Raw genomic sequence first — 27,560 nt, 5'->3', positions numbered from 1 at the left:
GTTAAAATGATATTGGTCTGTTAAGTTTTCTAAAATGTATGTATAGTTTTTGTGCGTAGTAATATTAGTTCTCTTTTAAAGAACAGTGACATTCACAATAGGAATACAAGAAATAAGGGGAAACTTTTCCGGCTATCTTACAGGTTGCAGAAAAAAAAGGTTACTACACAGTTAATGACTACCTAGAAGATAAAAACGCTTGGCAATAGTTATAATTGTATTCTTATAATTTGTTTTGTTATCTTGGAAATGTCTGAATGTGTGAATATGTTGAATGGTGAATGTGGTAAATCACAGAACAGATTTTTATTTTATTTTTTACTTGCATGTAACTTGCTGAGTTTCTTGTCCGTTCTTCTCAGAACAAGGAATCCTGGTAGTTTAGATGGCGTAGCTTTGCTCTTTCGCGAATTTTGTAAACGTTTTTGACATTCATAAGCATGCACTAAGACGCATCTAAACTGAAGAAACGAATTTTGATTTGATTTGATTTGTATTATTTTATTTAACGATTCACCTCCGTAAGGCACTGGTAAAATCCGTGAGTAAATAGAGAAAAACGCTGATCACCTGTAAGGTTTAAGAAAAATGATAAAGGCCAATACGTCGCCAAATCAAGCGTAGACTGCTTCATACAGTTTTAAAAGTTTACGACTATTATATATATATAATAGTCGTAACACACGTATTATAATACGTGTGCATTATAAGCATCTTACTTCAAAGTAATGGTAAGAAACCGGCTTCCACAAAGGATTGTGAATATCAAGTGGGTGGCCATGCGTGGTGTCGTTTGAACACGTCCGCGGATTAATCGGTCCAATCGCACGAATAATTCCATGCACGGACCGGCGAGTGTGATTTAAGTCTTGATTAAGGTCATCACTGCACTCCATTTCAGGGTTTAATTGACGCGGTATAGCAGAAAATTAAATCGATGCGTTATTAACTAAGCTTCGCGTTGTTTAAAATGAGTAATTATAGAATTCATGTTCTTTGCGACGAGTCAAAAATTATGTTACTTCATTAAAAAGAAATTTAATTAATTAATTACTAAGAGCAGCTACAGAAGCCACAGACATTTTTCCTACTAGAAAACCCCTAAGTTCTCACACTTATACGTTATATATTACGTTAATTCCATGTTTAAGTTGTCTAAATGGTTATTGAGTTACATTTATTTGAAAAAAAGTGCGTGCCTACGAAGTACACATGTGACAAATGAAACTTCTTTGTGAATTAATTATTACTAAGGAAAAAGTCACATAAAAACATTATTCCTTTAATTTTCGAGTATGGCACTCGAAACTTATCAGGTTAACAGATTACTGTTTATAGCTGTTAATGTATGTATATTAATGTAAATATATATAGGTCGCGTAAAAGACAATATTAATTTAAATTGTCTTAAAACCTTCTTATATTACATACACTTTTAATAAAACAAATTAGTGTACTTACAGTAGTTGAACTAAATCATCGATCTCAGTATGAGCATGGTATTGGCATAAAAAGTTGTTAGTCAGTTAGTTGACCTAGAAGTAGTTAAATTATACATAAATTTTAAAAAGTAACAAAATTATAACTATTATGAATATAAAAATAAATAAATACAGTAATTCTCTTGTGCATACACAATAAGTTAAGAATACCTTTCACAGGTATAGGCTAGCTGGAGCCAGTATGAACTAGTGTTTTTGGTACGGTCGTCTTCACTTTTATCTTTTCCATGTGACTGGTTTCGTTCATCTTCGATCTTGAAGCCAATCTAAGATTTACATACAAGATTAAACTATTCCTGAAGATCTTAAACAATTATTTCACATTTATTAGCATAGTGAGAGATTGATTCTCATACAATAGCTATTTGAGACTTGAAGTACGTTTCTAAATAAAACCGAAAATCTCTGAACCGCTATTATGCAAATATAGAATTCTTTTAAAAGCTCAACAGAAGGGACGCTGAGCGATAAGCCTCCGGCGTCGGTTCACGGCTTTGTTGCTACGACAAGCTGGGAGCCGCAATTTCGCACATACTCAGCAAAAGGAAGCTTTCTCAATGGGCTAATTTTGCACTTCACCGCCAACGTCATTCCCGAGCGATTCAAACGTTTGAGAACCTAGTTTAATTATAGTATTACGTTCCTTTGAAGTTGATGTGAACAACTCATTATGCATTTAGACGTACAGTTTGTACGATATAGCATTAATATATTATACGCAAAACGGACCAATTTCGAGTCTAGTTGCGGAAATTGACCACCTACCTAATACCTAATAATATATTATGGTTATAGAATATTTATGTTACAACTTAAAAAATATCTTACTTTTTGCTGGCGTTTTTAACTTTGTCTTTCGATTCGATTTTTGAAATTAGGATTTCAAAAATCGAATTTCATTCAGTTTTGATTCTTGACAACACTAACCGCTATGATAAATGTGATTTTCAATTCATTCACTAACTTAGTGTGCATCCACAGACTATTCTGAAACCAATTTCAAATGTTTGAAACGTAACATTTATGTTTCTGGAAATGCAAAATTATTCCATCAGTTTCAATTTATTACTAAAAAAATATTCAAAGTGCGGAAACTAAGCCACATTACATACATAAGTATTGTGGGTCAGTTTCCGCACTTAGATGCTTATTTAAAGTTTAGTTCCTGCCAGAAGCTCAGACGTTCTGGTTACTTGGCACACAGAGCGACCTCACTGCTCCGATGATATTATGTTCGTTGGAAAGCATTATAGGTCTACGTGGGTGACTGATTCCTCTGCGCTGAACCAACTTCTGTACAAGGGACTGTCTCTTGCACCAAGGAGGTTCATTAAATGTAAATACATTAAATAAATGTTAGTATGTTTGATGTCAATATTTTTTTTAATACCGGGGCGGTTTTTTTTCTGCTCAAGATTCAGATAGAAAATTCTTTAGTAATTTGGTGATTTAATTGTGTAATTAAATATATTTTAGAAATGGATTCTAAGTTTTTAGAGTTTAGACATTTTTTCATGACACTTCACGTGCCACATACCAAAGGTCTATTGAAGTTTACTTATGAAGTGATAAATTATATAGTGTATAACATACCTTATACATATAAGTAACTAGTATAATATGTAAACATAACCTGGCATTATATTAAAAGGAGGAGAATGTTTAATATATACATGTCTCTACTGAGTCGTAAAAGTATAACAAAAGGTTATATCCTAAAATTGAGGACCCTTTGTCCCTTATGACCCGCCTAACTAATTATAACAGATCTGTGGGCATATTGATGTAGAGATGTTTCGGGAACAAAAATAGCTTTAGAAATTCTTGATCGTTGGCTTGTTTTGTGTGAACAGGTGTTGGTCAAATGCAGTTTATACCAACGAAAAAAAATATTTATAAAATCAATTTATAATTAACAATACAACCAATTAAAAATATAGGAACGATTGAATAATCTTTTCAAGGACTGAAAAGTGCGGTCTACCCATACATACATAAAGCAATACTACATAACACTTTTGTACATGTGTCTACACTTGCTTTACAGAAAGTTAATTAAATTTACTTTATCACAAATAGCTAGGTTAATTGACTTTGTAACTGGTAATAACGATCCGAACAAGGCCATCTCTCTATACTTACAGTGTTCGAAGATAAAAAGTCCTCCGATGGAATAATTTTGCTTTTCCAGAAACATTAATGTGCACTACGTACATATGTAAATAATGAATAAAAAAATAAAAGGCATACAAGGTATGAAAACCGTTAACAAAATTCTTACATCGCGATACGATGACATGATTTAAAATTCAAACGCGAAATTCAGTCCCCTATTTAAGTCGGTGCGGAGACTCTTTTATGTAGGTTTGAAGTCTTAAAATTTTAATGAACCGCTAAACTTTGGTATTGCAGTAAATTTTTTGTTATTTGTAACCTAAACAAGCTTTTGTGATATACAGATATAACTTTTCTTAAATTTAAAGACGCATTATATTTTTAATATCTAACGAGATGTTTTTGTTTATATAATAATTTAACAACGTTTTCGAGTTCACTAGTGTGTTGGCTAGTTGATTTATCGAAAGACAGCATCATGCAGCAACACAATTAATGTGTGTGTAATCGTAGGGAAAATGTTAGTTTTAGTCAACGAAGAGCGGTTCGAATTGTAGACGGCCAATCCCTTATCGAACGGCTTGATCCCTTTGCGTAGAGATGTTTGGTCACTTTGCATCTTCTAGCGCATTTACCATGGAGAGTGTTCAGAGGAGTTGTTTGAATTAATATCTGCAGCTGAGTTTCATCATCGGACATCGAGGCAGAATCCGAAATTCCATCCTTATCACCTCGACGTCCGTCGCTCCACAACTGAGCGTATTTTAAGACAGTTTTTGCTGCGCACCACGGCTATGTGGAACTGGCAGTCCACTGTAGTATTTACGATACTTAGAGCCTATTTCACAATGTATGGATAAAGTAACAAATAGTTATGCAACACATAAATTATTCGAAAGAAAAAAGTTCCCAATAAGGTACTTGGTATTTCATGACGAATAGCGCTATCTGGCAGTCGTGAAACGCAACAATAGTGTTTATCCTACCAATAAGTAATAAATAGCTTATTTGGAACTTATTCGGACATTGTGAAATAGACCGTAATTATTACTTTACGTCAGGAGAGCCCCCTGTTCTATAAAACATAGTACATATTAAAGACGAAAATATTCATGAAATAGTAGATATAAGATCACCCTCAAAAGAACCTAAACTAAAACCTAATTTGACAATTGACAATGCTGACAAACGTATATACTAAAAATGAATGTAATTAATGTTCCGATGTTAAGTGTCCAATCAGTGTATTCAAGTTCAACGAAAAACTTCGAGTGCGCTTAAAATCCCGCTTCACATATTCCCAATAGGATCTGATACAATGGCTTCATTTTAAGACAATGGAACCAATACAAGAATGAATGCGGAAATACCGAAATATTCCATTCAATAAAAGATTTTAATTGAAGTTTTACTTCTTTTGGCGAGTTAGAGAAAAATGATGAGAGTAATTTTCTCAGTGCGCACGCTTGCTCAAAAAACCGATCGATTTTTTTATTTTGTGGAATTTTTTTTTTTTAATATTTAAATAAACTTTAATTAACTAGATAATGATATGTGTTATGATGAAGATTTTTATTTTAAAAATTTTATTTTGTTACGCCAAAGAACGATGTTTTTTTTTAATCAGGCATATTGATGATTGGAATATGTTGTATAAATAGTTATTATATTATCATCGTTTAATATATGAAACGCAAAGTATTTTGAGTAGTTGTATTACTTTTGAGGTTATCGTTAGTATGTTTAAATAAATTTGACACCAAGATACAAGAGGTTAAGTTTAATAGTAATCATAACAATAAAATATACAGTAATTACAATTTTCTTAACCGTACGTAATAAAAATAATTAAAAATTAATAACAAGGAAGTTACAACAAATTTAAAAAAGTTCGGTCCCTATGGCTGTGTACCTTTAACGCTGAAGGCATTTCCTCGCTGTATTGCGATATTGTTTCTTCGAAAGAGAAAAGCACCGGCTCTGGTACCAAGCTCAAGAGTCTACTCCAAAGGGAACAAATTCGAAGTTGGAGGAAAAACTCTCATTAAAAGAAATACGATTATTTTTGAACATAAGATCATCAAGGTATCACATATTCCACGTCATTAAATTCGAACCTGTAGGCATCCCTACTCATCGGCAAAAAGACAGACGGTGTAGGCCGAGAGAAAAAGCCGGCGGAAAAAACTATCGGTACTCTTTTAAAAAGGCAAATAATCAAACAATAATAAATAAAAATATACGTATAGCCCTTTATTATTCACCGCTCAGTGGCCGCCCCAGCATTTTGTCTGTCCGCTTGTCCAATTGCATTCATAGTTTGATTTTAATAGTAGACAAATATCATAAATCGACTAACCAAAACATTTTTTTTTAAATACCGAATTTTAACGAAACAGAGGTTTTAAAATATATTTATATTAATTAAGATGAACAAGGACGTTAAACTATAAATAACCTACGCATTGCATTTTATTTTTAATTAACAACAGAAGAATCATTTTCAGTCGTGCTTTATCTGTATCAAGGGCTCCCCGCAATTAAATTAATAAAGCTCTTGGCATTACCATCCCCCATAAATTGCAAATTATAAACCATTTTTCTTCACTGTCGACAGAGTGTGTAAAGAAAGCAGACAAATGTGATTTTACTTATTGGTACGAGGCTGTATTTACATTGATTACTATTGTTATTACTCCGTGCATGAACAAGGTTTGCTTCTTAGAGAAAGAAGGTATGAAATTAAAAAAAAAATAACAAAAAAAATATTCATGACCCTATTATATAAGAGATAATAAAAGTAATTGACATAATGTTTGGTTTCCTAAGGAATAAGAAATAAGAAAGAGACTAAGCTCTTTATAATAATTTCTACAATATATAAAACAATTGGCAACAGTTATGATAACAATAATAGTTAGTGTTATAGTACTGCGTAAAACCTAAAATTAGCGAACAATTTTCCACACAACAACTAAAAGCTAATACAGCAAAAAACTTCATGAAAGCTGTATCGCTCAGCCAACTTCTAAAGCGGACTTTATTACAATTTCCACTTTTCCGTAATGGCCCTCACATGCGCCCGAGTTGCATATTATACGTAATTTCACATAATATGCCCGACAGCTAAGTACTCTCAGATAATTTATGTGCATTAATTATGAGCTTAAAAGAATCGCGGGTAACGCGATAAATAATTTTTGCATCGAACTCTGTCGTTGCGTATTAGAATAGCGTATTTGTTGTTTTATTCAATACAATTATATATCTATCATTACAATTATAAGTCCATGTATTGTTGGCTTGGCAAGGTCCTATGTCGGTCAGGTCGGCAAGACCTTATCTAGTAATAGTCCAGCCTGATCGATTTAGTGTAGGTAATTTCCCTGTTTTATTACGAATTAAAAAACAAATGATCACAAAGATACAAATCTAGCATCCTGTCTTAAGAGGTAGAATCACCACTGGTTTCATTTTTTTACACACAATCATACTAAATGGATATAAACGCGGGTTAGATTGCTGAAGTCTTCTAAGGCACCATACAAATTACAGAGGAAAGGAAATAAAGAAATGTTCTAAAAACTTCGTAAAGGTTTACTATACAAGTAGTCACAATCATACTATGCGACATTGTTCATTAGTCATGTATTCTTTAGTGAAGTCAAAATATCCGTCATATCAAGATGATGACGTGTAGTGTAAGACACTAGAGAGGAGGGCGCTTTGCCACGCGACTAAGAGTGTGCTCTCTCTTGCTTACTAATGACCTTTGGCATTATGATTGATTCAAATATTTGTTGCAACTAAGTGATAATCATATCTAGGTTGTAGATGAGTAGACAAAAAAAAGCGTTTATATATTTCGATATGGCAAGGACCAAACATTTAATAGCAGAGGTTATGAAAGGTCAAGCAAGTTCTTGAGCCTTCAATTAAATTCTTTTGAATACCCAAGTTAACGAGTGTAAATTACTGAACAAGAAAATGACTTTTTGTGGGACTTATGTACAATAAGAGCAGTGACCAAGTGGTTTCAGCGTGCGACCCGCGATTCGAACCCCGGCTGTTTTAACCTTTATGCACATTTTATACTCGTACGGTAACAAAAAAAAACAAATGTAAGAGGTTGAATCGCCACTGGTTAAACGTGAAAAACATATAAGTATTTTCTACATATTACGTTTGGCGATTTATTAGATAAATTTAAATTTTTGCATATTGATAGTATCTTGAGGCAAAACATTAGATTACTTTCTAGAGAAGATTGTTTGCTGGGCACAATTAGGTAATACTAAAAGGAGATAAATCCAGACAACTAGCTGATAATGATGTAGACACAGCACTAGAGCGTAGCTTTCAGAGGAACTCGTAAAAAACATAATTTTACAGACTAAAGCTCCGTTTCTGTCTCGAATTTTTTTCGCAATAAGGGTAGCTGGAGTTTACAAATAGTGGTAGAGCTTAGTGTTATTATTATATATATAATTAAAAACTGTTTAAATTGTATTACTTTGATCGAGTCAACTAGTTCAGAGATTATGAACAAAGGGTCACTGTTATTTATTATCATAAAATTTTCTCGTACTTACCTTATTGTATAAGTTTAGAAAAATTTCTAGAAATGTACAATTTTTATATTATATGTATTCTTTTGCTCTGTGTACAGAAATTGACTAAAACTATAAACAAATATGCACATCTATGTAGTGAAACAAGTTACGTATCCGAATACTTCTGATATATTTTTTGTCTGCGCATTTGTACGTAACGATATCACGAACATCGTTTGAATATAACAAACTTCATGTAAATTCATTACTAGTCATATGATGATTTTAAACATATGGCGAACAACTTCATTTCTTAACAGACCAACCTTTTTACCATTACATGTATACAGTACCTAGTCTAGTAATTGCACAAGGGGACATTGTACGTTACAAGCTCTGGTATAAACATTGATAAAAATGGCAATCAAGCATATGCTAAGTCTCTCAGTTTCTATTAGAGGTTATGTGTTCAGTTGACTTATAGATTTAATACCTTTTTTACACTGCCAAAGGTAACTTTGAAAATTATTTTTATTTATCGATTTCAATTATTATTATAGTGTATTAAAAACTTTATCATTTCAAAATAAAAATGAGTGTTATATTTTGTATAGTATCTAAGCTGTATTTCGCGTATAAGAAGCCTTAATGCTGCAATGGCGAGCTGCGCAAACAAAGCGAGGCAAAGAGGTCACTGCAATCAGTTAAATGGTGTCGCCAACTCAACTTCATACCACTTTTTCTTATTGTTTTACTGGAATCGAAATGATGCATCTGCAAATGGCACCGAGATTTTTCTTTGTCTGCGAAACGTACGTCTATAGATACGAAATCTCTTACTTGAACTTGTGTTTATTTAGCTTGTATATATTCCGAGTTCAAATATTTATGTATACTTGCCGCTGGTTTATAAATAAATATAATAACATTGGTCTAACTAAAGTTCTCATCTGTCTCCTTCCAGTACAGTTAACACTATTTGATGTATACGAAAGAGTACTTTATGAGTAGATTTAGACGGATTTAGAGTTTAATGGCATTCGGATTTACGAAATAAGGTCTCCGAACTAAGATTGATTATTGTTGCGCCATGGTGCTATATTTGGGTGCTGCGGTGGGGTACTTTCAATTTTATCCTATACCAATTAAGCTGATGATGGAGTTATTTCAGTTGACAGAGATATGCTGGTTACCAGCTGAACCACGAAAAACTTTTTCATGGTAAATACGAATCAACTCAAATTTACTCGTAGTTTTTATTTCTCGTATAAATAAACATGTACAGATTCATCAGTTACAGGATTGTGACCGGACGTGTAGCGCGCCGGAACCGGCTCGTTCCGGAACGTTATCCGAGCAAACTTCCGGTCCGATATCACCACTTTATGCTTCCAGGATTATCATATCAATGTGAACAAAGAACGAGATTCTCAATATTCTAGGGTATTGGCATACTTTACTATTATTTAGTTTTTAAAGTATATCTTTATGGTTCAAGACGATGTTAAAGATATATATTTAGGTATGAAAAAAAATTCACTACCTCGAGGAAAACATTTTTTCAGTGAAGTTTTCGGAAGACTTTTGGAGGAAAATATTGATATTTTTTCGTATTACTATTATAATATTACTTGTATTAGATACGACCCCGCAGTTGTGAAACGTAAGCTTTAACCATTAGACTAATAGTCTTCATTTTAGTAATATAAAAACATTTACATAATTTTCACATACAATCCTTTTCACTCGTACTAAAATATTACCATGTACGAGGCCCGTTTAATTCGGACAGGGCAGAATGAGCGGCATTAAAATTCATAAAGTGTGACGTTGAATTAAGGCACAAAGCGCTTAGTATATTACGAACGCAGTCGCTCTTATTTAATATTCCTTTTTTAATTAAAGAAGATTTTCGTTCGCACTGGTTATTTTTGAATGGTGATTTGCAACCACCGAGCGTTCCTGTTATGCGTACACAAATACTTTAGATACTATAGTTATTTTAATATATTATAATACAAACTAGAGAAAGTTGTAGAAACTACATGACCAGATGAGTGATCTGAAACAATATGTTATGTCAATGTCAAAATGAGTGATGATTCAAATATCAGTGGAGGTTGATTAATAATAATACATACCACTATGTAAAAATATAGCATATAAAATGTATAGAAAGCGACACTTAAGGTAGGATTCATAAACAACACTTGCCATATGCCTGCTGCATATTAAAATCCAAAATATTTTTGACGTAGTATGTATCACGGAGACAGAGTTTGCAGACGAGACTGGACCAAGTCTGACTTCAGTACCTTACAAGTTTACGATACGTTTTGACACACGGAAATCGTAACCCCGTCACTTGCAGTAGCAGTTCGCTACGAATAAATGTATCGCGCTATTCGCTGCCAGAATGTACTACAAGCTTCCAATACAAATAATTTGACGAAAAAATTATTACTGCACTGAATGTCTAAAGATTTCTGTTACAAAGAATGTGACAGGATACATTGAGATTTAAGATTTTCAACGTCTTATTCCGTCAATATATGTATTTCGTGAGGCACGACTAATAATAACTATAGTCGAATATAGGAGAATTGTTCCTTTAAAATATGTATAATCAAGTTCTGTAAATTATTTATGAAATAATTGGCTAAATTCTTTAGTCACGCCCTTTACCAGTAAATACTTCTCTATTTTAACTGCATATTTAAACTGAAATTAGCGTTAAGGAAATAACATATATTGAAACAATAATAATTTATTTGCAAAAAATTGGAAGAAATTTCATGGAAGTCACATACATTACAGTCGATTCTAATATTATTTTATCACTACATAAGTATTAAAATGTATTATTACTTTATCAAATTAATATTAATTTTACGCAAATAATCATTAATAGATTTCAATCCGAAAGTAGTACATTAATTATTTTTAAAAACTCTAATATCTTTAATGTTCTTAGTTAATGATTATGAACATTGATTGACATAAAATGGCGAACATTTAGGATCAGACACATAGGTGTTTATACTACGCTTGAGATGTTCATATCACCTTTCTATCTTAATTATGTATAAGTAAGCAACCAGTAAGCAAATAACTACACAAACATATTGCTCTGTCAAAGCCTTTTTAATTTCTTAGCTAATTTAATAATAAGAAATGGAAATATGTATTTCATATTTAGGTCAGTTTGTATGAATGAAACCTTACAATAATTTGCGTATGTCTAATAACGTATGTACATTTATTTAGTAAGAAAATGCTGAGCGCTTATCCCAGTTAACTGAATCTTATATGTATAACTTACGCAACGCGTTGTTTGTCCGCTATGGACTCCTAAACTACAAAACCGATTTCAACCAAATGTGCACACCTGTGCCCACCCCATTCATGTGCAGAATGATCTTATTTAAAAGATATTTTACAAATATTTATTTATAATTCACTGCACATGTGTACGTTACGGAACTCCTCTTAAACGGCTGAAACGATTTAAATCAACTTTTTGGTTGCGTTTGGGTGGCGCCCTGAATTTTTTAGATTCACAAATCAGTCAGGCAGATGGCGCTACCATCGGTACTTTCATACTTTATTTTATATCCTTATCGCTTGAAATATCACGCAGAACAACGTCTATGTGGTCCACTAGTAATATATATAATTGACAAAAAGAATAAAGTATATTAACCACTACTTTGGAAAATTACTAGATTTGTTTTGAATTGAAATTGTTGGTTTTTCTTATTTTCAGTTGGTTCTGCTTAAAAAATCATTAGGAGGCCTATAAAATATATAGGCCAGTAATAAATAATAAATAATACGAGTATAGGCCCATTTCGTTTAATACCTATCCTTTTCCTTGACTATATTCAACGAAGAGCTGTTCGAATTGTCGACGACCAATCCCTTTCTAAGGAGGGTCTCTCCGCATCATTTACCGCATTTACCACGGAGGCTGTTTAGAGGAGTTGTTCGGATTAATAACTGAAGCTGAGCTGTATCATCGGGCGTCCAGGCAGAAATTCCTTGACGTCCGTCACTCTACAACTGAGCGTTTTGAAGGTTGTTTTTGCCACGCACTACCACTATGTGGAACTAGCTGCCCACTAAAGTATTTTCGAATCAATTCTACTTATGGTCCTTCAAGAAAGAGCGCACCAATTCGTAAAAGGTCAGCCACGCACTCGCAAACCCTCTGGAATCGAGAGAGTCCATGGGCGGCGGTATCAATCAACATGCTATGCAACTCTGCCCGTCAACTAACCTAGACCTTGATATATAAAATGCATTTTTTTATAAATAGTATAGAATAAAATACGTAAGATAGATTATGTGAATCGCGCGTTCATTATGAAATCATTTACGGGCTTCGAAAAAAGCTCAATAAAACTGCATAACATTTTAGAATTTTCTTTTTATTTACTTCCCTTAAGGCAGCACATTCAATTTTCAGTCTTTATTACAGAACTCTTTAATTTGTCAATGCTGAATTTATCTTTGAAAGCACAAAGAATTTTTTACGTGAACAATTTCACTAAATGCACTGCGCCAGCAATTTGTGAAAACTTAAATAACAGGGCAATACTGTGGGAAAATGAGGCCTTGCGATTTCCATTCATTTTCACATTTTCACTGGCGTTATAGTTCGCGAATTTAAATACATTTTATGAAAAGGCTTAAATTTGATACACAAAATTGGTATGCAAATTAGGAATATATATTAAACGAATAGTAATTCAATATAATTATTAATCCATCGATTTGTCATTTACTGACCCATTGATTCAATATCCTATGACCCCAATGGGGCAAGGACCGTTTAAAGTATCCTGCATCGTTCGGTCTTTTACTCCCTCCATATCTTTCCGGCTCCTTTTGTCTTCCAAGCCGTATTAATTTTATTATAATTATTATTTTGTAGCGGTCTGGCAAATCGCGTCTTGAGCTTCGTATCTTACTCCCTCGAAATCTTTTCGCCTTCCAGTAAGTCATATATTTATAAAAATCTATATTCTTAAAGTAAATAAATGGGGTTTTTTAAAATAGTCAACATATTAGGATCATAGTCACAAATTTGGAATTATTAAACCTATTAAAGGACACAAGCCTATAATATGCCAGTAATTATTTTCTAGCCGCCTGGCAAATACCGTTTCAAACAGCCGATGGTAAAGCCTTTAGTTTTTTATAAATTATTTGTATGAGGTATAAAAGTTTCTTTTGTTGTTTATATTTTGGAAGGAGAAAAATAATAGGTTTACTTCCATGGATACGATTTGCTTCCGTCAACGCAACGATAACGTCTAAAGTACAAGTTCAGATAACACTCGGAGTTCAAGTTGCCTAAACGGATACCAGAACAAAATCCTTGCAACATTTTATTTGAACATTTATCAGTACAAATTCAGATCATTATTCAGTGCAAATTATCCGCTTAATGCAAAAAGCATTTAATTCACAGTTCATTATAGGAAGAGTGGAATTATATTATTACGGTAGAATAATTCGGTCACAATCACTCGTTACGAATGAACAATAATTATCTTATGCAAATATCATATACATTTAACAATATACAAATATGTATTTCCTGAAATCATCAGTTGATTGTTACTACCAATTAGTGAAATGATGTAGGTATAAAGGAATTGCGTAATGCTTATATTTTGTATGAAAATTTATTATGTTTTCGTTAAGTGTCACATGTTTAAAGAAAACTCTTTTTGACGGATTATAGGTAGGTATGTTTGGTATGTATAGGTAGGTATGTTCTGTTTATTGTTATTGTTTTGTTTAACACTAAAATTTTTTGATATATTTAGGTAACTTCTTGTTATATATATTTATATAAAATGAACTATTTGTAAAGATTTTTAATTGGCACATGTTGTTATGTATATATTCATTTATTTTTGTATTGTGCTGTAAATCTTCTTATGAATAAATAAATAAATAAATCAGTATTATTGTATTTAAACTTTTAATTATTTAGACAGGCTTATTTGGTTTACAGTGTGCGTGGTCACGTAGACGCTACACGCGACACTAGTGTGTAAAACTTAAAAGTCATGGACTTACTGTTAAACCACATTAGTCATATATCTGAGTGGTTATTTCAAACAAATATCGCGTAAAATCTACGCCCCCCGCCATAAATTTCGAGATGTGTAGACGTAAGTGCTTTGGGAATTTGCACCGCACTGATACAGCGTCTAAATACCACCTTATCGAGCGACAAATTCCGAATTTATGCGCCATTTCTCTAAGAACGTTTTCTTCGTACAATTTGTACCAATGCTATTGTTTAGATATAACAAAGGCAAAGCATTTTTTTGTCTTGTTCAATGTGGCATATTTTAGCGTCTGTTTTTTTAATAAATGGTATAGTGATATTTCAAATTGTAAATATTATCTGTTTTTTTAGGCTTTAGAAACTGTTATTTTTTTTCTTTTTGTTTATAAATTTACTTACATATAGTGTTCACCAATTTAATCTGTTTTGGCTTCTTGTCGAAGTGTTTTGTTTTATAATATGTATATGAGTTGTAAGATTACTAATAAATTAATCAATATTTTTTAACAAAAATCATGACGCGTGTTTAGTTGCGCCCTTATTAAGAAAAAATACAGTGTAGTCCAGTCCGAGTTATTATTACAGACATTGGCCTGACGAAATTCAGCGCTTTCTAGATAAATGTTTATAAATTTTAAGCACTAAAGTAAAAAATAAAATATGTTTATAGTCTAATACTTTTATATGTATGTTTAAGTACACAATAAATTTTAATTAACCTATAATCCATTTCCGTTGTGTGGATCACACTACTGTGTTAAGCAAATCAAATTAGAAATCCAAATCATATTCGTCTCGTTCCAGGTTTCAACTTGCACTGAGTAATAAAGTGAAGGGGGGCGGCACTTACATAAAACAAAACAAATGCTAAAATCCACCCCCTAACCCCATTACGGGGATTCAATACGTCACTGAAACAAAGTTCTCATCTATTTAACAGACAGCAATTAATGTTTTATTACTTCGATAAGATGAATCTAAGGAATAAGTCCTATCGGGATTAAAAACCAATCAATTTTCAAACCAGACGTAGATCTCAAGGAGATATATTTTAATTACTATATATATATATATAATATTTTATTAATTAATATATTATACAGAACACTTGGCTTACTGGTTAAGACTCATTCACTCACTCACTCTAGAAGGCGAGAGTTCAAATCCCGACTGTGTACCGATGAATTTTTCGTTCTACGTACGGTTAAGAAAAACGTGATCTTATCCTTAAGATCCAAAAATGGGCCATGCAGGAAGTGAGACGTACACTTCTACGAAAACGGTATAACAATTAAACAGAGAAAAGCGAAAACCCAAATAATAATTACTGTTAATTCTAAGTTTATATGTAAATGTTATTTAGCTTCATAGCTAGACAAGTAATCCCAACAAACCTGAACGTGAAGTGAAAAACTTTACAACGACACGAATACGCTTTTAAGGCATCAGACGTACGCTAAGAGGAATTTAAAACTATTTACAGCAGCTTAAACAACACTGTTTACTTAAGCTACGGTATAAAATACAGTGCAGCTTCATGAGTGGGTAGATTTTGGAGAATAAAATATCTGTTAGTCACTTCTGTTTCTGTCTTTGATGATTAATACTCCCCTTAAGGCCACAGCAGCCATTGAGGTAATTTGAAAGAACCAAGGGAAGACGGAGCTCCACATCTGCCATCGCTTGCACCGTAAAAAGCTCAAATTTCGTCCCACGTGGTCCATTCCTCTCGCCTCTGGGCGGCTGGTAGCTTCCAGGTACCAGCTCCTTCCACTTGATGTGCAACATGATGCAGTTGCAGCTTCTAATAAAAATTTGTAAAAGTAAAACTTGGCGATTAGAAAGAGTGGCGGAGAGTTCTTCTCTTCCGTTCTACGCCCTTGATTTGGGAACTGGCATTTGTAAAATTACAAGAATTTAATATTTGTTTATTTTTGACATTCATAAGTGTACAGTGTGTTTCCTAAATGAATAAATTATTTTGATTAGATTTGATTTGAAATGTAGTACCAGCTAAAGGCTGGCAACGCACGTGCGGGCTGGCGTTGTCCTCTATTCTACTAATACCAGTAAACATTCCTCCTTTTAAGTTTTACTCAAATGTACGAGGCGTGACCGGTATCTACTACCTATCGCTCCTAACACCCATTTGGCTATAAAGCATAATATTTTGATCATTTATATTTCCTCGATTTAGCCTCACTTATTAAATAATAAAATAATTTGCTCCTAAATTCAATAAAGAGCAAATCCCCGTACAATCGATATTCCTTCTAAACCGCTAATGTTTAAAAATCGCCAATCTAATATAAATGTGGAACATTATTTCCAGTGACGAGCGACGTGGGGCGCCGGTCTCCTAATGGCATCCATTCAGACTCGAGTGTCATTCAGGAAAAATGCTACATTGTTGCGAGATGATGCCTAAATATTTACTGTACAATGCCACTCTCTAGAACCACTTAAAATGACAGGAATCCATTTGCATTTATGACGCATAGTGTGAAAAGGGATGGTGTCGTAATTGCAACCCCTCAAACCTTCAACTGTTAATAAATTCTAAAGAGGTGATATTACTTTTTCATATAATTGATTGGCTTCTCGTTTCGAAGAGGTTCAATAATAAAAAAGAGTAGGAGATTAATTATCGTACATTATAAAGCAACTGGACAGTGGACCTTTTTGAGAATTAGTTTTCGAGAGTTAGCTATAAAATGTTATAATATCCTTACTATATTGTAAAGATAAGATACAGGATAGGGATATATGTGATACCTTACATTCTCTTAATTTATTATCTTCTGCTGCTTATAAAAAACAGATAAATCTTTCTTTGTTATGTTCGGTTGGTAAAAGATATTCAAATCTCGTATTCCAGCTCATTTTCTCAATTGGACACACGGCAATATTTTTCAGCAGAACACTTTATTAGACATGTGTTTTATAAAACACGTATGTGTATAAGAGTTGCGTATTATAAAAAATCCACAAAACATTTGTGTACATCGGAAACAATGACTCAGTACAAGATAGTTAAAAATAAACATTATTTATCGAAGTTATAAGTAGATGTGTTTTAAATTATACTTATATGTAAATTGCGTCGCGGATGTAGAGAATTATTATAACAAAATGTTAAGAAGAGATCCGGTTTCGATAATCAAACTTTTTTATTTTTTAAATATGTACTTCCATTTCGTTAGTTGTTGGCGTTTATTAGTTGTAACCTGCTTTTGATTCCTGGTTACTTTTTTTCGATTGGTAGGTACCGAAAAACTGAAAGAACAATGGATTTGCAAGCCTTGTGAGTATCGGTATTCCTAAGAGGCGTTGTAACATAACGCCAGGTGAGCTCCCGTGTTTAAATTTCTCACCTACCATAAAACGCTAGTTTTCCAGCGTTATATCCGTAAGAACAGACAACAATAAAAAAATAAAACGGCAGACTCCGTAAGAAAAGTACGATTTGAAAGAAATTGAGACCTTTCATGGCTACCCTGGGGTACTCGCAAACAATTCCCTTTGGAAATTGTTAATGAACGAAATCATTAGCACTCCTTCATAAAATTCTCTTTAATTAAAAAAACATCGTATACCGGCTACAATTAAGTTTAATATTTTATACAATTAAGAAAAAAACTAAACTTTCTAAAGACGCGGACTCCGTTATGCGAATATAAAAATGTCGATTAAATAGTACACTAATAAAACCACATTTTACATACATACACAGGCTTATACAGACATAAAAAAATAAAAACAAATACGTGTATATGCAATTTTGATGTAGTGTCTCAATATGTCTAATGTAGCAATTTTTAATAGGGGTTACAGCGACGGACCCTGATCGTGCGATTCTTGTCCGCGTTGCTTCGTATTGGACATCTGCATTGGGCTATTTAGTATCTACTTACCACGTGAATGATGATTACCTGGCTATATGATGTCTACTGACCACATAAATGGTGTGGAAAAATATCAGTTCGATAGAATTTATATAAATTTTTTTTTGCACCTGGAGTCACTACGAGTTCGTACTCGTATTAGTAGTGACTCCAGCACTTCAGGTGAATTAATGATAATCATGACGAACTATGCCTAATTATTCGCGCGATATTTAGATCGAGAGATCAGATGACTTCTCTTTTTTTATACGGAACAGACCTTTGGCCACAATAATCAACAAGATGTGGCCTATTTGACGGCGCGCCCGTGCACCCGTACAGTCTAGGCTTGGGCAAGGTTTCACTCCTTTATATCAAGGTCCTTTGATAAAAAGTGCCAATGAAAGAAAAGTAGTGAGTCAATAAGCTAAATAATAATTACTGGATTGATGTTACAGAGCACCGGGGCTTTACTTTAGGCATGGTATTACTTAGTATTGATTAATGAAGCCTTTGTGAACAGACACCTGACACTCAATTTAACTTTTTTTAATTCACAGCGTAGACTATGACTATGCTTCACACTGGGTTTACCGTATCGACGAAATGAACTATGTATATACTTTGACAGCTACAAAACCCATGAGCATTTTGTATTGGTTTTTTTAATACTTTTATACAATATCTATGAAAATTGGTCCAGCCAAACTCAACAAGTGTTGGAACAAGAATTTATTTTATGTATTAAGTTTGTATTTAACGTATGGAGTTATTAAAAAGAAAATGAAATTAATTTCCTGTTTCATTTTAATAAATAAAATAAATGACGTGTTACATATTTCCTGAACTTAAGTTATATTAAGCACACTACTTTATTAACATAATATGTAATGACAACCAATTGATATCGTATACAACCATTGTATATCTATCCTCCAATCCTTTTCCATTACATACAAATAAAATCTTGTCAATTCGTAACATTTATTAAAATACATTCTGTAATTTAAGTTGATATATTGTTTCATTGCATATTTACTTAGATAATGGATATATACCGGTTATTTGAATTTATAATACATACACAACGCACTTAAAGTCTGCGTAAGATTATAATAGACTAAAGTTTCCACTTCCCAGTTCCCACTCAAAGACTGTGCTTAAGTGCCTACTTCTTTAAGCAGTGTTACCAACTTGTGCGTTTTTCTCCATATTTGAGGGAAATTAAGATGCCCAGTGGGGATTTCAAGAAATTACTTTTTCTAGGAATTAAAAATGATCCCACGTTTTAATGTATCAACCAATTCTTTGTTAAAATAGGGTCAACTTTAGCTGAGGACATTTTACTTAACTTCGGTAACCCAACAACTACAGACATTTGTTCTCGGGTGTCTTCGTTTGTTCTTCTTGAGACTAGTCCTCGTGAGGTGGATGCTATACTCATGGGTCTCGATTCTGGGAGCGCACCTGGTTGGGATGGTATACCCACAAAGTTTTTGAAAATGTCCAGAGACTTTATTGTCCCGCTCATTAGCCAGCTGGCTAATTCCTGCTTCAAAACAGGAATATTTCCAGCCGTATTTAAGAGATCGTTGATCACGCCTGTGCATAAGAGTGGGGACCTGAACGACGTCAATAACTACCGTCCTATATCCGTACTGCCATGTATCTCTAAAATATTAGAAAAGTTACTGAACAATAGACTGGTCAATTACTTAAATAAATTCAAAATTTTATCCAACACACAGTACGGATTTAGGAAGGGCCTGTCTACACAAGATGCCGTGACTGCACTTACTAATGACATAATTGATAATGTAGACAGAGGTATTAAATGCGTAACAATATTCTTGGACCTTAAAAAGGCATTTGATACCGTTTCCGTTCCCATTCTTCTGCGCAGGCTGGAAGCCATAGGAATTCGTGATACAGCTCTCTCCCTTTTTAGAAGTTATCTACAAGGTCGAAAACAACAAGTTAAAATTAATAATTTGATAAGTGAAGAAGAAACCGTGGAATATGGCGTCCCGCAGGGAAGCGTGCTTGGCCCGACATTGTTCCTGATATATATAAATGACCTTTGTAATATTCGGAGCAATGGCGGACGGATCTACTCATACGCGGATGATACCGCGATTGTGTACACGGGAGCGACTTGGATGGCTGTGAAATCCGCAGCTGAACTAGGTCTGGCTGAAGTAGCTGGCTGGCTTAATACCAACTTACTTTCACTTAATGTTAATAAAACAAATTTTATATGTTTTACTGCGAATCAAAGATCTCAGCCGGGTTACGACTTTGGAGTTAGGATTCATAGGTGTGGTGATCCGATTGCCCAGAATTGTAGCTGTCAGACCATAGAACGTGTCAACTCTACCAAATATCTTGGAGTTACAGTGGACCAAAGGTTATCATGGCACTTACACATCGAAACAATTATGGCCCGGGTTAGAAAACTTATTTGGATATTTAAAAACTTACGCTACGTCATGCCCGCGTCATTGCTTAATAAAGTTTATCTAGCCCTGGCTCAATCTATTATAATATACTGCATTCCCGTATGGGGAGGAGCAACTAAAACTAAGTTTTTAGATTTAGAGAGATCTCAAAGGGCCCTTATTAAAGTAATGAACTACAAACCATATAGATACTCTACCGATGACCTTTACAGAAATAGTGGCTTATTGAGCGTTAGAAAATTATACATTTTGCATATCACCCTACGTATGCACAAAACACTACCATTTAGTCCAGGTAAACTAAAGAAGAGACGTAAAGATATTGTAGCATACGCCCCACGCGTGCACACAGTTTCTGCTCAACGTCAATATACTACACAGGCTGCCTACATCTATAATAAACTGAATCAGAAATTAAATATATATCCGATGTTATTATATAATTGTAAGAATACCGTAACTGGGTGGTTGAAAACTATCACATATGAAGAAACAGAATTAATTTTGACGAGAATCAGATAAACACACACACACACACACACACACACACACACACACACAAACACACACACACACACACACACACACAAACACACATGCACGCACTCACACGCACGCACGCAAAGACCGTGCGTTATTATTTGTTTAATTTAGTTAGTTTTTAATTCAAAAATAAATAAATAGAAAAATAATATATTTTGTAACTAAGTTTGTCAAGTCATATTTCAGTTGTTTTGGTCCAAACATTGTAATCTATAATTTAAGGGAAGTTGCGAGGTTGCTCCATCACAAGTATTATTTAACTTACTGGGGCTACCTCAATTTTACATGTATGTTAATGTTTGTGTTTGTGATTCAATAAAAAAAAAAAAAAATGTAATTTATATTGATCCTCAAATCCAAGAAACAAACTAAACCAAATGTAAACTCTAAGGGTGGCTATAACTTATAAATAATAACGGCTCAACGTTTAGAATACTATAAAATGAGAAAATAATTAAATGAGAAAAAAAATATGCCATGAAAAGATAAAACACTAAACTTAGAGGAAGAATAGAAACTATATGAATTAACTATACATATATCATGAATACATATTATTGGGTCATTAATTAAATATACATTTAAATGTGTATAATAGTTATTTTATACCACTTCAATGTATTTTAATTTATATTTGAAATCACCTCTTAGACCGAGTGGTTAATAAAAAAAATGTTGGTTCTAGGGAGAATATTTTGTAGGAGTTGGCATCACTGTCTTTAAGTACTAACTATTATTAACTAAAACCATACTTTTTAGTTATAACTTAGCATCAGATAGGGATGGCGATTCTTTACGAAAAAGATCGATTTTTAAATCGATTCGAATCGTAGTCTAATGAATCGATTCACGAAAAAATCGAGGCCTACAAAATCGATTCTTAAAAAATCGATCTTTTTTTCAAGTTTGCGTTTACAATGTAAATTTGTATCAATTTTACTAAAAACAAGATTAATATTGCAATTAACGATATCTTATCAATAAAATCAGGGAATTCAAAAATAACAATTATTTTTATTACCGTATCAAACTATAAGATCAACTATATAAAAAAATATAAGTATTTATATACTGAATGTTTTTATTGATTGCAAAAAAGTAAAAAATAAGGTAAGAGTTAAAAAAATAAAATTAGAGTAAAAGCGATAGTTTATTTTTAAAATGATAATGGGAGCTTTACTATTTTTTCTGTAAACAAGATGAATAATTTGATGCTTTGACGTTAAATAGATAATTGGACATAAAGTAATCGTGAATGAAGTATGAACACTTCCATCAATAAGAATTCCACATATTACTTATTAGTTATTTAAATGCTGATTATTCCTGTGTAAAAGTAAATTTAAATGATAATCACAACTAACAGAACAAACTGAAAATAATAGCGTCAAAGTAAAAAATAAGAAGCGCTTTACTTATTTACTTACCTACTCTCAATTAGTTATTATTTTGCAAAAAACACTACATGAAAATCTGATGAAAATCAATCATGAAAATACTTATATTACGCTAATAACAGTATTCATTAAACGACAACAACAAATGAATAATGCAATATCAATCGTCACAGATTATAAATACATAAAGTCAAAGACTACAAACGTAACTTTTTTATTAAAGAGAGGCGAGTAAAGGATACTAAACATACAGCCATCTCGCGAGTTTATGAGTAGTTAACTCTTTAACCGGCAGCACTCTTATAATTCAGGCACATTCAACTAAATGCAAATAATTGTATGGTTTATACCAAAACAGAAAAAATCGAATGTCGATTTTCAAGGGTGATATATCGATTCAGTGAATCGACACAGTACTTCATATCGATTTAAAAAATCGATATTTTCTGCTCAAAACCGGCAGCACTCTTATCATTCAGGCACATTCAACTAAATGCAAATAATTGTATGGTTTATACCAAAACAGAAAAAATCGAATGTCGATTTTCAAGGGTGATATATCGATTCAGTGAATCGACACAGTACTTCATATCGATTTAAAAAATCGATATATTCTGCTCGAAAAATCGATTCTTCGATTAATCGATCTCAGATCGCCATCCCTAGCATCAGATTCAGCAACAAGTAGTAATTTTTCACCGAGGAGTCTTTTATAAAATTCAGCTTGGCAACTATAAATAGTGGTAACTTCACTTGGAAGTTGTGTATTTTAATCAGAAAAATTATTATTAAACATGAGATTGTCGAGAGTAAGCCAAATAATCTATCGTGAACTTTGGAAGTGAAAACAAAATCATTTGACCACTTGCATAATGTTAATTCATAATTTTAATGACAAAATAATGGTTGCTATATTAAACTGGTTTTCTTGCGTTTAAATTACCATAATTAGTGTCACACGCTGATCCAATATAGAAATCGGATAAAAATTATTCGCAAAAGAGAGTTTAAAGAATATTAGTGAAATGGAAGGTGGATATGATGAAATTATTTCAGATAACCCATTTTTTGTGGCATTTAAAACTGAATATTTAGAGCTATTTCAACATTGCATAACTGAATCATGGATAGTTTGTGTGCCTCGCGTAGGAAGCCTAAATACGCGTGTGTTTACTATTGAGGACTACTGTGCCCATGTGTTAGTGCCTAGTGATGAATTACCAGAAACACACTACACCACCCTTACTGAAAAACAGGTAACTATTGCTAATAAAGTAATCACACTTGACATTACCAAAGGACTACCTCTTCAAAGTCATATCTTGTTTGAAGAAACATTCTATACCGAAGATTTTATAAAATATAAAGTGTGGTGTATAGAAGCCCCATTGGAACCAACTTCTAATGTTGGAGATAATGATGTCACAAAAGAAAATCTGTGCTCCATTAATGACTGCATTGATTTACTATGGACACAGGCCGCTGGCCGTCAGGTATTGGACCAAATAGATTTAACTGTCCAAATATTTATTAAGAAACACCCTACACTTCCTGTGGCTATAGGTAATTTAAAAGATGCTGTTAGTGAGCTTTATACACAATGTCTTCAAGTTGCACTGCAGAATAAACGTTTGAGGGATAAATCTAAAACATCTAAGCATATACTGGAGAACATAAAGTTAGCTGTTGAGTGTTACATGCAACAACTATTATTTGATTATATATTCAAGCCTATATGTACCAGTTGCTCATATGAAGATTCACATCTCAATAAAAAAATAAGGAACATGTGTGACATACAGCTGAGAGATCTTGATATCAAAAAAGAACTATATCATGCTGTACCTAAAGCAAAGCAAATTCTCTCTAAAATTGACTCATATAATACAGTGTTGGAGAAAGTTTTATGTTTAAAACAAGCATTGAATGCCATTAATAAAAGTGATAGTAGCACTGATGCCACTTTATTAACTGCTGATGATTTACTACCAGTTTTTGTGTTTCTTTTAATTAAATCTGGTTTGCCTAACTGGTACAGTCAACTGACTTACATGAAGGACTTTAGATTTAGTGGTATTGGCAAAGGGGATGGTGATGAGAGTATATTTCTCATAACTACTCTAGAAGCTGTCATAGAACACATACAATCAGGAGCTTTAGCAGGTCCTCCTGATCCTGAATCATATTATTATGAAAGCAATCCCTCCGAAGACAGTATGAGCTCTTGTTATCAAAGACGAAGCAGCATGACAGAATCTACCTCAACCTGTGAAACAACTAGCCGTGAAGAAACTTTGGAGTATGTTTTTGATTTAATCAAAGCTAATCATACTGAACAGGTACAGTCATTGTTAGAAAGAAATAGAATACATTTAAATAATATGCATGATAATGAAAAGAGTGCCTTTAAGTTACCTATATGTGAAAATGAAGTGGATGATGATGATGATGACAGTGATGTTGAAATATTCCAAAAATTATGTCATCCACTTTGTAATTGTAAAAAATGTTGCCAAAAGTTATCCAAAAATCTCTTAAAAACATCTCCCACTATAAACTCCAGAGATAGCCATGGTCTTACTCCATTACATGTAGCCTCTATTCATGGAAAAGCAGCAATAGTTGAATGTTTAATTGATATGGGAGCTGAACTAAATGCTACAGACCTAAATGAATGTTCACCTTTGCATTATTCAGCTTCAAGAGGTCATCAAAATGCACTGTTGCTCCTATTGCATTCTGGTGCTGATATCAACAAGGCTAATATTGATAAGAATAGCCCATTGCATGTAGCAGTGAACAATGGTCATTTAAATTGTGTCAAAGCGCTTATCTACTTTGCAGAACATGGAAGAAAGCAGATAAATATAAATTGTTGTAATGTTAATGGAAATACCCCATTACATTTGGCTGCAAAATGGGGTTATGAAGGCATTGCTAAGTTACTAATAGAAAATGGTGCAGAACCATCATTGCAAAATCGTAATGGGAAATCTGCATTTGACTTGGCTCACAATTTAAAAATTTTACAGCTTTTAAAATCCAGTACTCCTAATTTATACGAATATATCCACATTACTAGTTTAGATATTAAGAAGCTGAATTTAAAGAATGGTAATCCTGTTTCACAAAAGTTACAAAGTTTAAAAATTAAAAGTAATGACCGCAACAATGCATCTAAAACAGTCGAAAATCTCAAACGCATTGAAAGAATTCTTCAGGCCATTTCATATGGTGATATTAAGTTGGCTTGTTTTTACATGAATATTAATTATGAAAACTACATAAACATTCCAAGTGAAATTAAAGAATCTCTTTGCCACCCTTTATGTGAATGTCCTAATTGTAAGGGAATAATCCAGACAAGTTTATCGGATTTTGATGTAAACTTTTGTGATTCAAATGGTTACACACCTTTACATTTTGCAGCCCGGTATGGCCTCGATGAATTATGTAAAATTCTTATCTTAAACCGGGCAAATATCAACATCAAAAACAAGAAAGGTCAGACACCCTTACATTTAGCTGCACTACACAATAAAACTGTAGCACTTCATTATCTGTTAGACAATGGGGCAAATATAAATGCTTTTGATCTCTCTGGTAATACTGCACTGCATGATGCCTGTGCAACAGGAAACATAGGAGCCACAAAAACATTACTAAGCTTCCAACCCGACTTAACAATGACAAATGCTTCTGAGAAGACACCATTAGATGTTGCGAAACAAAAAGTCCACTTAACTATTATTGATTTAATAGAGAAGTATTTAAATAAAACATCGATTTATAAATAATTGAAAGCATTTCATATTGTTATAAAAAAAAATATTATTATCAATTTTTGCATTCCAGCGTGTTAAAGTTTAGTGTTGGTTACTTTAGGAGTGGCCATGGTTTTTTTATATCATTGTATTTATATTATTGTCTATTGTACAATATAAATCAATATAATTATGTAAGCACCAAAGTTATGAATCTTGATTTGTTATTTATATATTTGCACAAAGGTTGATTTTCTGCAATGTGCCATACTGGACCAAGTTTAAATTTTTAAGACTGATTGTACTTTTTAATTTACTACTTGACAAAATCCTTGACTTGCAATATTTTTTATAGCTGCATGAAATAAAATAATTTTTAAATAATATAATCTTTTATTGACATTTAACTTTCCTGTAAGTTCCTGTGATGATACAATAAAAACTCATTATAAAAATGTATATAGTACGCTGTACGAGATTAGGCAATAGTCATCATTTTATATTTATTTTTAAAATAAAGAAAATGTATTCAAAGATACAATATACAAAAAATGTACATAGAAATAATAAATAAACAGATACATGTGTTTTCAATAATATTTATCTGCTTTATAAATAGTAGATTTACCGTTAATACTTAAATCATAGTACATTACTTAATTAAAAACACGCTCGTGTTTTCAATTGTAATTTTTAAATCATTCCGCATTCATGTCCACATTAAGGAAAGCGGCAAGTTTTTCATATGTTACTTTCTCTTGATTTATAATTATGAATTGATATTGTTTTTATATGCATACAATAATGCAATCTATTTAACTCAAAATACTATATTTAATTTGTCTGGTGAGCAATTTGTTTCCATTAAAATGTCATTTAATGTTTCATACTGCTCCTCTTTACAATACATGTGTACTACAATAATTAATCTAAATTAATAATTTAATCCAAATATAAACTTCTTAGAGAATTTTTTTACCTAAAAAACTTTCAGTCACTTCACACAATATCATATATAACAAACATTATCAATATAATAAAATATAATTTGTGTACTCTTCACTTAACTAAAATATATTACGGTCTTATTTAATAATAATCTTATGTATAAGAACAATAAATATTCTATAATGCATACAATAAATTTGTCAATTGCACGAAAAAGCGTTAGCTTCGAGAGCAGGGTTATATGAGCGCATAAGTTTTTAATTGACTAGCTGGTCACTGTCAAATGTCACTGGTATAATGTTTGAGA

The 27,560-nt window shown here is 32.7% G+C and overlaps 1 protein-coding gene across 1 annotated transcript; it reads left to right on the top strand.

Annotated features, from left to right (window-relative positions):
• The first annotated feature begins 23,210 nt into the window (after positions 1-23,210).
• LOC111004254 (ankyrin repeat domain-containing protein 27) lies at positions 23,211-26,645 on the top strand. Its single transcript, XM_022275194.2, has one exon. The coding sequence runs from the start codon at positions 23,567-23,569 to the stop codon at positions 26,336-26,338; it is 2,772 nt and encodes a 923-aa protein (XP_022130886.2). The 5' UTR covers positions 23,211-23,566; the 3' UTR covers positions 26,339-26,645.
• Positions 26,646-27,560: the final 915 nt, after the last annotated feature.

This window comes from Pieris rapae, chromosome 13 (genome assembly GCF_905147795.1).
Source record: "Pieris rapae chromosome 13, ilPieRapa1.1, whole genome shotgun sequence".
NCBI classification, from domain to species: domain Eukaryota; kingdom Metazoa; phylum Arthropoda; class Insecta; order Lepidoptera; family Pieridae; genus Pieris; species Pieris rapae.
The sequence above is the reverse complement of the archived record's forward strand: the minus strand, read 5'-3'. Positions and strand labels throughout refer to the sequence as shown.